We start from the raw sequence: 16,877 nt of genomic DNA on the forward strand, positions 1-16,877 counted from the left end.
AATTGTAAGTAGGATAATAAATGATCGTTGAATCAGATTCGAAGAATGTACAGTGTAACTTGTTAATGTGAATTCTAAATATTCCTTGGGTACTACCCACCCGTTAAAATATTTTCATCATTAATAGTTTGTACGAAGGAATTTTTAATTACTATCTTTATGAAAATATACTTGCATATATATTTTCTTCAGAGATAATCATAGATTTAATGAGTCAATAAGATATTAAACTCATTTGATTTATCGTTAATTCTAGATTACATAATCTCTAAGACTTTAGAAATTACATAATCGTCATACGATACGTAAAGCGAAGATAATCGATGTAGAACGATATATAGAACGAAGATCATACTCGAAGTACAGATATTGAGTCGTGTGATGTTGATATTCGAGATACAGATTGTGATGTTGAGATTGTGATTGGGGTGATAAAGGTACTGTCGGCGTTGACGATGGTAGTACGGATTATGCTGCTGGTGCTGCTGTTGGTGTTTGTAACCTTCGCACCATATTCTCCAAAACCACTACCCGAGCACGGAGTTCGTTGACTTCTTCTATTATACCGGGATGATTGACGGTTGGAACGAGCGAATGAACAAGATTTGAAATATGAGATAGTATGTAATCATGACGAGATACTCTAGAAATGAGCGAGAAAATGGTGTTTCGAATGGGTTCGCCGGTAAGTGCTTCAGGTTCATCGTTAAGAGGGCAATTTGGTGGATGAAATGGATCACCTTCTTCTTGCCTCCAGAAATTTAGTATATTACGAACCCATCCCCAGTTCATCCAGAATAGATGATGGGAAATTGGTTGATCCATTCCGGTGACGCTGTTCTCGGAGCTCGAATGGAAATCCATGTCGGCGTAGCTATCGAAGTCGGAGGAATTCGAACTGGATGAAGAATTCATCTTGTATAGTTGGAGAAATGAATTTTTTTGGTTTGGAATAGATTATAGGAGTTGGGTTTGGTACTCTTCAATACATAATTTTCATATGTATATATAATACCGAAATCCCGTGAATTACAGAGAATCTTTGAAATTCGTCGGGCAATGTTTATAGTAATAGATACGCTAGGATATGAATTTTGTCTATACACTATCGATGCACCAAATGCAGTAAGACGTGTCTAGACTTAAGAATACTAAGCAGGCAATTCTTAAGGATGATAAGCAGATGATTTTCGACTAGATATGATAAGCAAAACTTTTGACATGTAGACACGGTCAAAGTCCAGACTCACTAATGCATCCTAACAACTACCAGTTAGACACACTAATGCAAGGCCTGGTTCGCTAAGACCAATGCTCTGATACCACATGAGACGACCCGACCCAATCCATAGGGACGAATACAATAACATATGATAACATTGCGAGGTACTTGACCTCTATATGATACATTTTACAAACGTTGCATTTATTCTTAAAAGGCAAACTATCATTACATCAATATTTGACATTTTCGTCTAACATTTACTTATTTATATTCTCTATTGAACTCCAATGACTCGAATGCAACGTCTTTGTATCATGGCTTAAAAGGTCCCAAGTAGTATCCTTAACATGAGCTAATGCACAGCGGAAGACTTAATTCATACCTGAGAATAACATGCTTTAAAACGTTAACATAAAGTTGGTGAGATATATAGGTTTGATGCTAGCAGCGTTATAACAATGGAACACAAGATTTCATATATAAACATTTTAATAAAAATATTCTAAGTGGTTGAGCACTTGGTAACCATACTTAACATTTAATCACGTCGCATATTCCCTTTATTATGAAATCTTACTACACCGTACCAAGGTGTAGTCACGAAACGAAGTACTGTGCAACCGTTGAATACTGGTCGTCCAATCCGGTTGGGGTTGTCAGGCCCGATAGATCTATCAACAGGATTCGCGTTTACAATACCGCTGTAAATATTAGTTACCAAGCTACAGGGAAGTATGCCAGTGGTACAACTCAACGTAGAATATATTTTTCAGTTACTTGTGTCCATAGCGTAAAACATAAAATACATGTATTCTCATCCCGAAATATTTAGAGTTTAAAAGTGGGACTATATACTCACTTTTGTCTTGAAGATATGTAATTTCGACTTGGTCTCCGATTGATATCACGAACCTATCCATATATAATATATCAATACCTTTTCTTTTTAAACAATCGTCACATATATATACTTATAATACTTTTAATACTTTTAATAATTCCTTAGTCCGTAGTTAGCAGTCCGATGTTAGTAATTCAATTTTAATGGTTCATATTTAGTTGTTTAATAAACCCCCAATGAAATAAATAAAACCCCCATCGTATATGTATTGGTCGAGATTAATCTTGACCCATGGTACCGGTGTTGTCAAATGACGTGTTGCGTACATAAAGTACCGGTGTTGTCAAATGACGTGTTGCGTACAATCATGGGATCTTATGATTAATCTTCTCGTATTGTTTACGGGTGATCCTGAACCATATAAAATTGAATTATGAGTACATATATATAAAATATCATGTTATTTTAGAAAGATGTGATTTTATTTAATTTTTCCCAATTAATCCCGAAGTTAAACAAGTCTTGGATAACCAATTTTGTTTCGGTCATAGTTTCTTCGTTACAAATCCGTTTTCGTTGATTCAACTTGCCATCTCCTTGGATCGAGTCCCTCTTTAAGACTATGAACTGAAAATACCTTGGTTTGTATTCAAAATCACACGGCATAGGTGAAACTTTAGTGAAACTTATGAAGTTAAACATTTTCCTTTATTTAAACAACCTTAAATGATTATTTTTCTAAAAATACTTATACTTTGAATTAAATCATGAAATTTTTATGTGTTATCATATTCATAGTAAAAATCATTTTTCCAGAACATAAACCTCCAACTCAAAGTTTAAGATAGTTTTTAATTATCCAACCCAAAACAGTCCCCGGTGGCACTCCGACGTCGTAAAAACAGTTTTTAAGATATTCTTTGAAAAACCAAATTATACCTTGTTAAATTAGCATATATTTAAGTTATATTACAGGTCTTGAAGTATTTTAAAAGTTAAGTTAGAAGGATCTATTTAGTTTGCAAACAAGTTTGAAAACATTCAAACTATGTTCTTGTTGTTAAACTTTTATACCACAAAATAAGATAGCTATATATATATGAATCGAATAAGGTTATGAACATAGATACTACCTCAAGTTCCTTGGACAAGGTTGCTGTAAAAGAGGAGTAAGAAGCTAGAATCAAAAGGGTGATGGAAGTGGATGAAAGATTGGAAGCAACTTAAGACATAAACTTGAATTGAAAGTTGTATTTTTGTAGTGTTTTTGTTGATCTTTTTATGGTGGTGTTTAAGGTGATTCTTGAGAGGATTTTTGCTGGAGTTCTTAGAGAGACATGAGGCTAGTAAGTGTGTGTGTTTAGCTAGAGAAATGATGTTCCAAAAATTGAAAATGGATGCATGTATTTATGGTGGTGTAAAAGGTGTATAAATTTGTAATTTTGTGAAAAGATCTTTTAATCATGTGAAATTGTCATACTAAATAACAAAAGTAGTTACCTTATACATAAGGCATGAACAAGGGCTGGTTGGTGGTGATTTGATGTGTATATACCAATAGTAAATACGTATAGAAGCTAGGTATGATACGAGTACATATACTCTAGATATACGTATAGAAATCTTGTGAAAAATGGAATGAGGATTCAAATATAGCTATCTTTTGTGAATATACTTATATTGTTTTATGTATTTAAGTCTTTAAAAGTGATTAAATACATTATATATACGATATATGTATAAACATTATAGGTCGTAAGTATTTATGTCAAATAACGTTACGTATAGTTATCGTTTTGAAAGCTTAAGTTAGTAGTTTCAAAATATACTTATAACTTATTGTTATTAATACAAAATGAGATATTTAAACATCCTTAAATCATGTTAAATATGTATATATACATATATATACACAAACGTATAATTAACATATATTGTATAGTTCGTGATATCATCGGTCAAACTAGACGGTTAAACGTTATGTAAAACTCTTTTCAAAATCATAAATCTCAACAATTTAGATTGCTTATCATGTTGGTAAGTTTTAATTTATGTAAATATTAATCTTATAAGTGTAAAACGATCGGAAAAATCCGGGTCGTTACACATAGTCTTACCTCCACCCTGACACCGCAACCATGACCACCAACCTGATACAACAACCGTGACCACCGATCTGGACTTCGATCACCATAAACATGGTTTTTCTTTTTGTTTTTTTTTTTTTATCGTTTTTATTTGATATCATCAAAAGTTAAAGTGAAAATGTTCTCATATGAATATATTTCTTTAAAGGGAAGGAATTTGCATTTCAAATCCTATGAATTTCTATGTTTGGTTGAAGAATTTGGTTGGAAAAATTTGCATTTCAAATCCCATAAAATTACATAGATGAAGGATTTCAAAATCCTTTGTGTTGGTGAAAGATTTCTAAATCCTATGTTTCATTTTATGTTGTGTGTTTCAGTTTTTAGTTTTGCATTCAAATTTCAGTTTCGTATTTTAGTTTTTGATTTTTATACCAGTGTTTCATTTTTGAGTTTTGACGTTTCAGCATTCAGCTTCGGGTTTCATCTTTAAAACTCGCATTTCAGTTTTCAGTATCGCATTTCATGTTTTAGTTTTCAGTTTTGAGTTTCAAAACTCCATGGACATGCAGGAGAGAAATGCTATCCCCACTCGGACCAAGACAGAACTTTTACTTGTTCAAATAACAATTAAGGTGAAGCAGGGTCAGGAACGACGAATCGCTTTATGATAAACAGTTCCGTTTTGCTGTTAGATTTGCGTTTTAGTTTTTAGTTACACATTTTGTGCTTTAGTTTTAAGTTTTGTATTTTAGTTTTGAATTTTTGCTTATCAGTATTTAAATTTGTGTTTAAATTATTCATTTCGTGTAAACACATAAAAAATTAAAAAATAAACGTAAAATTAATATTGATAAAACTTTTCAATTTCATAAATACTCCAACTAAACTGCACTTAAAATTACAATTTTGAATAACCCCTCACAACTCCTCTTTGTATCGTATCATATTCATAATTACTCCGTAATTAATTATATTCAGTTACGTGTTCTCCAAGTATAACTTGATGTCAAAGTAATTAAGTAATAAACCCGATCTACAAATATATATATATACACATGATCGACGTACGTACTCCCTAAAGCTCATTCAAATTAAACGTCATGTCGTCATCCTCTACATATGTATCCAGTGGTAACCCTTGTCTCGATTACTTCTTCCACATCGTCGTCCCCGATACAAAAGTTAGAACTCTGATTCAATTCCTGTCAAAGTCATGGGAACATGACCATTTAACAACGTTAAAAATATTATTATGCAACCTACGACATGGGCGGCTGCGAGTTAAGCCTAAATATTCAGCCGCTTTATGGCTTCAGTTATATCATCCTAAAACATTAGCATGTAATGTGGCTTCCATGCCTGATCAATTTGGCTACGCTAAGCACTTGCCAAAAATATTGTATAAACTTCCAGATATTTTTCGAAGAAGATCTGCAGGCGTCAGAAGAAAAAGACGGCGTTCAAAACGGCCATTGCGATTGCTTCCGCCAATTTTGGAAGACGACAGTGGTGGAGTGCCTCTTCCAATTATGGAAGAAGACGGTGCAGCATTGCTTCCACACGAGATCATATCATGTTTGGAGGACGGTGGTGATGATCGAGCTGAGCTTCATTGGAAAAGAATGGTGGATGACATGGCAAAGAAAGGGAAGTTAAACAATTGCTTAGCAATTTGTGATGTTTCGGACACCATGTTTGGGGAACCAATGAATGTATGTATGGCTTTAGGACTTCTAGTTTCGGAACTAAGCAAGGAGCCATGGAAAGGGATAGTGATTACGTTTAGTAAAAACCCCAAGTTGCATATGGTGGAAGGAGATGATTTAAAATCGAAGACCGGATTCATTAAAAGAATGGATTGGGGATGGGGTGGTGGGAAAATTAATTTTCGAAAGGTGTTTGATTTGATACTTGATGTGGCAACTAAGGCGGATTTGCACAATGAGGATATGGTAAAGAGGGTGTTTGTATTCACCGATATGGAATTCGATCATGCTTTAATTTTTGTTTCTACTCAACTTTCAGTTTCTCTCTTAAAAGCATCTCCCATGGTATAAAACTTGCAATGCTAGTTTTTTTGTTTGACACATTATTTATTCACTACATTTGTTTATGAAAAGCCCCTTCTCAGTTCGCAGTTCTCACTTCAATCGAAATTGGTTTTCAAGAGTTTCTTTTTATTCAGCACCTACACAACTAAACATATAAAGATTTTGGCAAAGACTCAATTTTTACAAACCTATAAATAAAAAAAGTTTGACAAAAAACCTCTAAAAACCTTTGAAAGAATTCTTTCACACGATATTTTAATCTAATATAAATGGGTCCATTTCACTTAAATTGTAAGTGTGGAAATTTCAACCATCTATATGTGTTCTTATAAAGGTGTCAATTTGGGTTATGTTTATCTCTAATGAGTTAGAAAAGTAGCTAAAAAGAAATGAGTCAAATGGGTCTCAAGTTAGCCTTGCATTTTTTTTTTTTTCATGTATAAAACCTCGTAAATCATCGTATTCAAACAATGAAAAAAGATCATTATTATATGTATTTAATTATGTTGACACAATATCAATATAATGATTTTTAAAATTTGGACCAAAATGTTTGGGGCCAAACTGGCTTGACCCAATCTTTTTTGAACCATACAAAGAATGACCTGTATTGACACATTGAAAACCTTTGTTTTTTGTTTTACTGCAGTTTGCTTACTTTCTTATATATGTTGGGTTCTTAAAGAATCATACATGATAGGTTTCTAAAATATTGTCCAACTCCATAGCATATATATGATTTATAGAAACATTGAAACCTTATGATTTATAGAAACATCTAAAATATTGTCCAACTCCATAGCATATAATTGATTTATAGATTTATAGATTGGAAGTGCTTATGCCTACACAATCCAGGAATCTTTTTACATTAGCATCTACGGAGTAATTAATTTTCTATACATGTTGCCAGCGAGTGGTTATTATATCATTTTAATGCTCTTTCCCACAATAATTAGAAAAAGGCTACTTGAAACGGCGACTTCACATTGTCAAAAAAAGTTTAGGAATGTACCTGTAATCTGGTGCAAACCACAGGGACTGTCCTTGTAATTTTGTCATTTTAAAATCTCCTCTTTTTTGAAAAATTATAGTTTCTCAATAATTGTTTCTCATCATATGATATTACCATTACCGTATCTGCTACAGTTTCAAATATGAGACCAAAAACAACACGTGTAACCAGTGATGAAGATGAAGACTTGTGGGGTGCCATATCTGCCCCTCCTCCAAAAGTAGCTTCAAAGTCCCGGAATGTGCAACCGCGTGCCGCCTCAATTGATAATGATGATCCTTGGGCCGCCATTGCAGCACCACCACCAACAACCAGAGCCAAGCCTTTAGCTGCTGGACGTGGCCGAGGATTCAAACCTGCTGCACCAAAACTGGGTGCTCAACGAATAAACAGAACATCATCATCTGGAGTATAATTTTTTTTCCGTGGATTTGGGGTTTAGGGAAAAGAGAACAGATATATACAAGATACATGTATATTAGTGTTATTACAAATTCTTTGCAATTGGTTGTGTTAAAAATAGTAGATGATTTCGTTTCTTTTCCGTTTTTAATTCTAATTGATAACTTGTTTTAGCATGAATTGTAATTGTATTTTACTTGGCCCAAAAAATACTTGATATGTAATGCAGTACAAAATTATCCTATTCTTTCCTTAAATACGTAAATGATTTACATGGTCTTTGCCTTTTGGTCTTTACTCTTTGTTACGTGTATTATATAATTAACAAGTACGTGGTCAGCCGCGCAATGGAGTGTGACCCCTCTGTTGTTTATGGATTTTATTTATTTATTTATTTATTATTATTTTTATTGTAATATCTTTAATGAGCATAACATAACTTTAGACACAATAATTCGCTTTAACATACGGAACATCTATTACAATTTACAATAGTAAAATGAATGTATCGTTGTTATTTTTTTTTCTTCTAAACGTTATATGCGTTTTGGCTGAAAATTAATCATCACGAATTCATGATAGTTGTAAAAAAGCTATTTTAATTTTAACTCAAAAATAATTATTAAAAGGTTGGATTTCAGGGAAAAAGCTAATCTAAGAAAGGAAATTTATAAAACGTTTTAAAAAGGTACCGTAACTTAAAAAAGTTAAAAAGGCAATTTAATAAAAAGATAGGCTATTAGGAAAAATGTATCCATTCAAAGAGTATATATGTTAATACAACGATAATGGTGTTTGGTCTTATAATTTCATATTGCGCCAGAGATGTCTACACGGAACACGGTCCTGTGTATATATATATATATATACTAATAGACATAGTTAGGGTACTATTGGTGATACTACCTCATCCCAAGCTTCATCGACTTGTTAAAAGTTAAAACTATTACGGACTATAATATAATATAATACCCGTTATAAAATACACTCCGTATTATTGTATTAAGGTCTACTCATCTAACTCTTATACTTCTAACTCAAAACCTAAACACTCTCACTACTGCAGCCGACTACCTTCCAACAACCAAAGTTATCCACCGTTGGTCACCACCTCCATCCTCCATTCATCACTAAATCGTCACCCTCTCACGGATCAGATCAAAGGGCATAGTCTTACCTCCACCCTGACACCGCAACCATGACCACCAACCTGATACAACAACCGTGACCACCGATCTGGACTTCGATCACCATAAACATGGTTTTTCTTTTTGTTTTTTTTTTTATCGTTTTTATTTGATATCATCAAAAGTTAAAGTGAAAATGTTCTCATATGAATATATTTCTTTAAAGGGAAGGAATTTGCATTTCAAATCCTATGAATTTCTATGTTTGGTTGAAGAATTTGGTTGGAAAAATTTGCATTTCAAATCCCATAAAATTACATAGATGAAGGATTTCAAAATCCTTTGTGTTGGTGAAAGATTTCTAAATCCTATGTTTCATTTTATGTTGTGTGTTTCAGTTTTTAGTTTTGCATTCAAATTTCAGTTTCGTATTTTAGTTTTTGATTTTTATACCAGTGTTTCATTTTTGAGTTTTGACGTTTCAGCATTCAGCTTCGGGTTTCATCTTTAAAACTCGCATTTCAGTTTTCAGTATCGCATTTCATGTTTTAGTTTTCAGTTTTGAGTTTCAAAACTCCATGGACATGCAGGAGAGAAATGCTATCCCCACTCGGACCAAGACAGAACTTTTACTTGTTCAAATAACAATTAAGGTGAAGCAGGGTCAGGAACGACGAATCTCTTTATGATAAACAGTTCCGTTTTGCTGTTAGATTTGCGTTTTAGTTTTTAGTTACACATTTTGTGCTTTAGTTTTAAGTTTTGTATTTTAGTTTTGAATTTTTGCTTATCAGTATTTAAATTTGTGTTTAAATTATTCATTTCGTGTAAACACATAAAAAATTAAAAAATAAACGTAAAATTAATATTGATAAAACTTTTCAATTTCATAAATACTCCAACTAAACTGCACTTAAAATTACAATTTTGAATAACCCCTCACAACTCCTCTTTGTATCGTATCATATTCATAATTACTCCGTAATTAATTATATTCAGTTACGTGTTCTCCAAGTATAACTTGATGTCAAAGTAATTAAGTAATAAACCCGATCTACAAATATATATATATACACATGATCGACGTACGTACTCCCTAAAGCTCATTCAAATTAAACGTCATGTCGTCATCCTCTACATATGTATCCAGTGGTAACCCTTGTCTCGATTACTTCTTCCACATCGTCGTCCCCGATACAAAAGTTAGAACTCTGATTCAATTCCTGTCAAAGTCATGGGAACATGACCCTTTAACAACGTTAAAAATATTATTATGCAACCTACGACATGGGCGGCTGCGAGTTAAGCCTAAATATTCAGCCGCTTTATGGCTTCAGTTATATCATCCTAAAACATTAGCATGTAATGTGGCTTCCATGCCTGATCAATTTGGCTACGCTAAGCACTTGCCAAAAATATTGTATAAACTTCCAGATATTTTTCGAAGAAGATCTGCAGGCGTCAGAAGAAAAAGACGGCGTTCAAAACGGCCATTGCGATTGCTTCCGCCAATTTTGGAAGACGACAGTGGTGGAGTGCCTCTTCCAATTATGGAAGAAGACGGTGCAGCATTGCTTCCACACGAGATCATATCATGTTTGGAGGACGGTGGTGATGATCGAGCTGAGCTTCATTGGAAAAGAATGGTGGATGACATGGCAAAGAAAGGGAAGTTAAACAATTGCTTAGCAATTTGTGATGTTTCGGACACCATGTTTGGGGAACCAATGAATGTATGTATGGCTTTAGGACTTCTAGTTTCGGAACTAAGCAAGGAGCCATGGAAAGGGATAGTGATTACGTTTAGTAAAAACCCCAAGTTGCATATGGTGGAAGGAGATGATTTAAAATCGAAGACCGGATTCATTAAAAGAATGGATTGGGGATGGGGTGGTGGGAAAATTAATTTTCGAAAGGTGTTTGATTTGATACTTGATGTGGCAACTAAGGCGGATTTGCACAATGAGGATATGGTAAAGAGGGTGTTTGTATTCACCGATATGGAATTCGATCATGCTTTAAAGAAACCATGGGAGGATGATTATGAAGTGATTAAGAGAGAGTTTAATGAGAACGGGTATGGAGGATCGATACCGGAGATTGTTTTTTGGAATTTGAGAGATTATTCTCGAGCGAGTACTCCGGTTGTGAGGAAGAAGACGGATGGGGTAGTGCTTGTTAACGGATTTTCAAACAAGTTGATGAAGTTGTTCATGGAAGACGGAGGAAGTATGAACCCTGAACGCGTAATGGAGAGTGCCATTTCCGGCGAGGAGTACCAGAAATTGGTGGTGGTAGATTAATTAATGCATGATATGAATTCATCGAACGTACAGTTGACTATGTATGTATGCATGCATATATTAGCTAGAGTTGAATCTTAACAAGTTTTAATATTTACGATGTATGTAACTTGGTTGATGGAAACAGTTATTGATATATATAGTCTAACATATTATAGTTTCTTTATTTTTTTTAATTTATTTTTTATTCAGAATTTCAAGTCATGAACTTAACTAATACGTCCGTAGATGGTTTTGTTAATATCAGCTAGCATACAGTCAGCATTAAAGTTCAGTTTATTCAGGGCAATTAATTGTTTATTCAGGGCAATTAATTAATGGAGTCCACACCAAATCACCAGCATGTAAGATCATCATGATGAATATATATATACAATATTAACAACTGTTGGTATACAGATTTACAGTGAGATAAAATATGTTAGAATTCACATATATAATTAACAATTAGAGTTGATGCACGCACACTCTCCTTTAATATTATTTCATGAACAATTAATAATACGAGCAATTCTTTAGCTGGAAGTTAAGTTGTTTTCACTTTTTCCTAGCAATCCTCATTAGGAGTAGTGTGGCAATTAAGTATAACGCATTCAAAAACTTGTTTCTAGCAATTTTATGTAGGAAATATCTAATGTGTGCCCTAAGCACACATGATAAGAGCATTATTACATATGAAGTTTATTTTTCGAAAATAATTCTCAATATTTGGGCATGCTGATTTTCATGATTTTCCATAGCCTATAAATTTGAGTTATTAATTAAAAGTGATAAGATGTAGGGTAAATTTAGAAAGAAAAAAAATATGAAATAAGTAATTTTAGATATAATAATGTTCTTTTCCCAATAAGAGCATACAATAAAATTATTTATTACATATTTATTACATCTAAACTTATTTATTACATTTTTTTTTTTTTCAATTTACCATTTATCTTATCACTTTTAATAACTCAAGTTTAGGGACAAATATGAAAAATCATGAAAAACAGCATGCCGAAACATTAAGTATTATTGTCGAAATATAAATTTCATATGTAATAATGTTTAGGGCACATTATATTAGATTTTTCCTAGTAATAATTACTGAAATCTAGAAGAAACAAAAACATAATTCGAGGTTAAATACAGATCTATGTGGGTGTTTAGATTTGCCTATTGAAACTCTCTATGTAAAGATAATAATCAGATTTAATTGTTTGGATAAAGAGACAACGTTTCTGATCATCTGAATATTTAGATAATCTCAGTTTACTTTTAACCTAATTTGATATACTTTTACACCCATTTACAAGTCTCAATGATTACAAAGATGTCATTGTTGGTCGTTTATCTCTAAATTTCATGAGAAAACACAGCCAAACACCATCTTTTGTAACACGTTTTATTACATGCAAGAAAATAATAATATGATTCTTACTATTCAATATCACACAATACTTTCAAAAACGCTTCCCCATACACGTTTTATTACATGCATCTTTTGTAACACCTCCCCGTACACCACTCATGTGTTATTGGGTTTTGTTGTTATTGTACTTTCAAAAACTCTTCCAAACACCACATAAAAAGAACCAAGATTGGTTCTCATATTTACCCGATGCGAATAAATTTGACAAAGAAACAGACAAGGTGGAAAACAAAACAGGATAACCACACATGACTGACTATAAACTACTAACAAGGTTGCCAAAAAAAGCTACTCGGGGACTACTCGAATGTTGACCAATCTTGACTTTGACCGAGTTTTGACCAATTGATCATCATCATGCCCGTCGCTTGCTCAATCGCCACGAATTGGGTTCGTTATACCTATCATATAGAGGCTCAATCCGCTCTTGTCTTTTACGCTTAGACATATTTGTTGGATCAGACACCTTAAAGAACCTAGGTGCCAATTCCACAAGCCATTTTGGATCTACAACCGTCACCTCACGCATGTATTCTTTTGTTGTCATCACTAGCTCGTGGTAGATAACCCAATCCGGTTGCCTCTGGAACAGAGCACTACTTGGATGTATGTAAACCGGTTGGTTCTCAACTATCGTACGGTATCCCTCTTGTGGGTCCTTGCGCGCAGCATGAGAGAAAAACCCAGCTGTAATTGCCTTCCGTATCTTGTTAAAGTTCTTCCCGGCAATCGCAACATCCAATTTGTACCTAATCAGAAAACAATAAGTGATTCAGCACATCATACAACATTTTTGATCAAAATTACCAGATAAATTTCACATAGTAACATAAGATTTAATAAATAAATTTCACATAATAACATAAGATAACAACAGCTAGTGCCAAGTAACAAGTTGAATTGGGCAAGCAATCAACATTTTATATTTTATTGAATTGAACTTCACAAATAACTAACGTTTTAAGTAACTACTGAGGAATGTATACATTATTTATATAGTATTACAATAATTTTTTTTTTTTATCTATTTAAAAGATGATTTCTAAAGTTTTAATTAAAGCTCAAGCCTGCGTCATCATAAATCAAATTTAAAAAAAAAAAAAAAAAAAAAAAACACACACACACACAATAAAAAATCTAAACAAAGGAAAGAGAACATACTTGTTCATAATGGATAAAAGTTGCTTTCTGACATCTTGTGCTTTCCTGAGCGAACCTGAGTGAACGAAATTCTCTTTGCACCATGGCCCTGAAAAGTTCTTTGCTTTCCAAGCCTCGTAAACAGCAAGCAAAGTTAAATGATCTCCTTCAGGTTGAAAAAACTTTGCTTTTCTTTGATCTGCTTGTGCTTGTTTTTCCCTAGGTCTATAAAAGATATTCCCAGTTGTAATCATTGCAATTATGGTCAATATCTCATCACTACAACCCAAATCAACACTCGCAAGCAACATCTTAGACAATGGCGGGTCAAGAGGAAATTCAGCCATTTTCCTACCCAGTTTTGTTAAAAGACCTTCTTCATCAAGAGCTCCCAGTGTGTACAGCTGTTGCAGAGCAGAAATTAGGGTTTGAGAAGAAGGCGGGTCCATAAAATCAAAAGACAGCAGATCATTTATCCCCATTGCTTTCAAATTCAATGTTATTAATCCAAGATTTATCCTTTGTATTTCTGGAATTGATGTAGGCGACATTTCATTATTAAACGCACTTTCAGTGTACAGTCTATAACACCTTCCCGGCCCTGTTCGTCCTGCACGCCCAGCCCGTTGCTTAGCTGATGCTTGCGATATTGGAGTAATCACAAGCGAATCTAGACCTTGTTTTGGGTTATATACAATTTGCTTAGCGAAACCCGGATCAATCACATAAAAAATCCCATCGATTGTTAAAGAAGCTTCAGCAATATTAGTAGCCACAACCACCTTTCGTTTCCCAAATGGAGCAGGTTCGAATATCCTTGATTGCATTTCACTAGGTTGCGCACTATAAGCCGGTAATATAATCAATTCAGGAAGACGTTCATCTAACTTTTTCATTCTTTCATATAAACACTCGCATGCATGATCGATTTCTTCTTTACCAGTCAAAAACAAAAGTATGTCCCCCTCGGGTTCTGTCACGTGTATCTGCAGTACAGTTAACAAAGCCGCTTCAAGATAATCGGTTTCGGGCTGTTTAGTGTAAAGTATCTCAACTGGAAATGTTCTTCCAGGTATTGTAAAAATATTGCAATTAAAAAAATAAGCAGAAAACTTTTCAGCATCTAATGTAGCCGAAGTGACGATTAACCAAAGGTCGGGTCTTTTTTTCACTAACCCTTTTAATAACCCGAAAAGTACATCAGTATGCAGTGTTCTCTCATGAGCTTCATCAAGCATAATCACTGAATACTGAGAAAGATTTTCATCAACCAATATTTCCCTTAGTAGCATACCGTCTGTCATGTACTTGATAACCGTTTCCGGGCACGTACAATCCTCGAAACGAATCGAGTACCCAACTTCCTCACCCAGACGACAACCAAACTCTTCAGCAACCCGTTTAGCTACAGACGTAGCAGCCACCCTTCTAGGTTGTGTGCACCCAATCTTGCCCCGAGTGGTGTAACCAGCTTCAGCTAAGTACTGTGTGACCTGAGTTGTCTTCCCGGACCCTGTCTCACCAATAACAACCAAAACCTGGTTATCATTCACAGCTTGAACCAATTCCTTCTTCAATTTGTATATAGGCAAGCTTTGTCTCTGTTCCTGTAAAGAAAGCTTTGACCTTTGACCAAAACTCACTGTTTTACCATAAGAATCTTTTTTCCATTCGGGCATATCGTATGCAGACAACCCAACTCCCCTTAACTCTTGCGCTAAATGTCTCTCACCCGACTCAGGCATCGGGTCTTCCCAGGGTCGATTCAAATCTTTCGGGATCGAATCAAGCATCGTTCTCTGTTGTTGGTCCTTAACTTCTCTTCGTTCTTTGATAAGTGCAGACTGTAAAGCCGCTGCACGACTCAACGAACCTTCAGGGTTTTTAAATATCTTGACCGGGGACATATCCATCGAATAATGACTCTGTCCTTGAAGAAACGCAGGTTCGTCTTCGTTTAACTCGACCTCGAGGTCCTCATCACCACCTTCTTCTTCTTGATACATCATTCCTTCATTAGTTTCTTCATCAAACATTAAATACTCTTTTACACTCAAAACCCCTGACGCAAGTAACTGTTTCGCCTCCCATCTCTCCGGTGAACTCATCCTCTTCATCAGTCTACTTGAACGAACCCCCGCCCCAACATCCTCTTCCGTAAGACTTATTCCCGATAGTCCTGTCCTCCTGGATGTGATCATCCTGACATCATCAACATTATCATCAGCACTTTCGTTCTTCAATGGCAACAAGTCCCTCCCAGTATTCTGGTCAACATCTTTCATAGAAAGAGACAACTTCTGACCAGATATTGAAATCACTTTCACAAAAACCTCTTGATTCCGTTTAACCACATCTTTGGCATTTGCTATTTTCCTTGTCGACATTTGTGAAACGTGGACCAAACCTTCATTTCCATTGATATCAATAAGCTGAACAAAACTGCCCTTGTCCATTACTTTAGTAACCCTTCCTTTATACACCTTATATAATTCAGGCTCATTGGATTTGTGTCTATAACTCTTCCTCTCACCTGTTTCATATTTATCATCTCGATCTCGACCTCTATCGCTATATCTATCTCTACCCTTGCCACCATGAGTTCCTTTATCATCGTCATACTTGTTGTCGTTTCTAATAATCTTCTTCTGTTTGGCTTCCAATTCAATTTCTTTCTCCAATGTCTTCACACGATCTCTACTATCCTTACTAGAACATCTAATGGATTTGGATTTCGATTTAGGGGGCCGAATAGCGTGGATAATGGTTAACAAAGTGCGAACAACGTAATCAGGCATCTCAGCACCATTTTGTTTCAATTTAGAATCAAATTCATCAACAGTTTCACACTTTCGACCTATGGATATAATGAATTTGGCCAAAACCAGATTCTGTTCATCATTAAACCCTAGATGGGATTTGAGTTCAGTACGAACTTTATATACGAGGGAGCGAAAATCGATTTCTTTCAAACTCTGTTCTACAGTTTGAGAAACCATGATTATCTAGGTTTATTACGGCATACAAAAATTAATAAAAGCAATAGATTGTCAGCGAGGGTTTCGGAGTATACCTGAAATTAGGTCACGCTCGTTTGTTTGATTGGGGACGAAGGCAGCAAGATGGGGTATTATAATATTTTCCTGATATATAATGAAAAGAAGGTCGGTGCCGTTTAAAAAAATAAAAAAGTCGTGGTTGCGAAAATCAGGGCGGGAGATGAATAATATTTTTAAGGGGGTGGTTGTGATTTAAGGGGGTGGTTGTGATGA

At 34.6% G+C, this 16,877-nt stretch overlaps 3 protein-coding genes across 3 annotated transcripts; 2 read left to right on the plus strand and 1 right to left on the minus strand.

Moving 5' to 3' along the window:
- Positions 1-5,256: 5,256 nt before the first annotated feature.
- On the plus strand, positions 5,257-7,637 carry LOC139869154 (uncharacterized). The gene is made up of 2 exons (XM_071857475.1): positions 5,257-6,207; positions 7,302-7,637. The coding sequence occupies exons 1-2, from the start codon at positions 5,257-5,259 to the stop codon at positions 7,635-7,637; spliced, it is 1,287 nt and encodes a 428-aa protein (XP_071713576.1).
- A 2,235-nt stretch (positions 7,638-9,872) lies between these two features.
- On the plus strand, positions 9,873-11,054 carry LOC139869155 (uncharacterized). The gene has a single exon (XM_071857477.1). The coding sequence runs from the start codon at positions 9,873-9,875 to the stop codon at positions 11,052-11,054; it is 1,182 nt and encodes a 393-aa protein (XP_071713578.1).
- A 1,542-nt stretch (positions 11,055-12,596) lies between these two features.
- Positions 12,597-16,768, minus strand: LOC139866582 (probable pre-mRNA-splicing factor ATP-dependent RNA helicase DEAH5). Its single transcript, XM_071854860.1, has 2 exons — positions 13,627-16,768; positions 12,597-13,214 (listed from the first exon to the last, which is right to left on the minus strand). The coding sequence occupies exons 1-2, from the start codon at positions 16,602-16,604 to the stop codon at positions 12,821-12,823; spliced, it is 3,372 nt and encodes a 1,123-aa protein (XP_071710961.1). The 5' UTR covers positions 16,605-16,768; the 3' UTR covers positions 12,597-12,820.
- Between the last annotated feature and the right edge of the window lie 109 nt (positions 16,769-16,877).

Source organism: Rutidosis leptorrhynchoides, chromosome 9 (assembly GCF_046630445.1).
Source record: "Rutidosis leptorrhynchoides isolate AG116_Rl617_1_P2 chromosome 9, CSIRO_AGI_Rlap_v1, whole genome shotgun sequence".
In the NCBI taxonomy this organism is placed as follows: domain Eukaryota; kingdom Viridiplantae; phylum Streptophyta; class Magnoliopsida; order Asterales; family Asteraceae; genus Rutidosis; species Rutidosis leptorrhynchoides.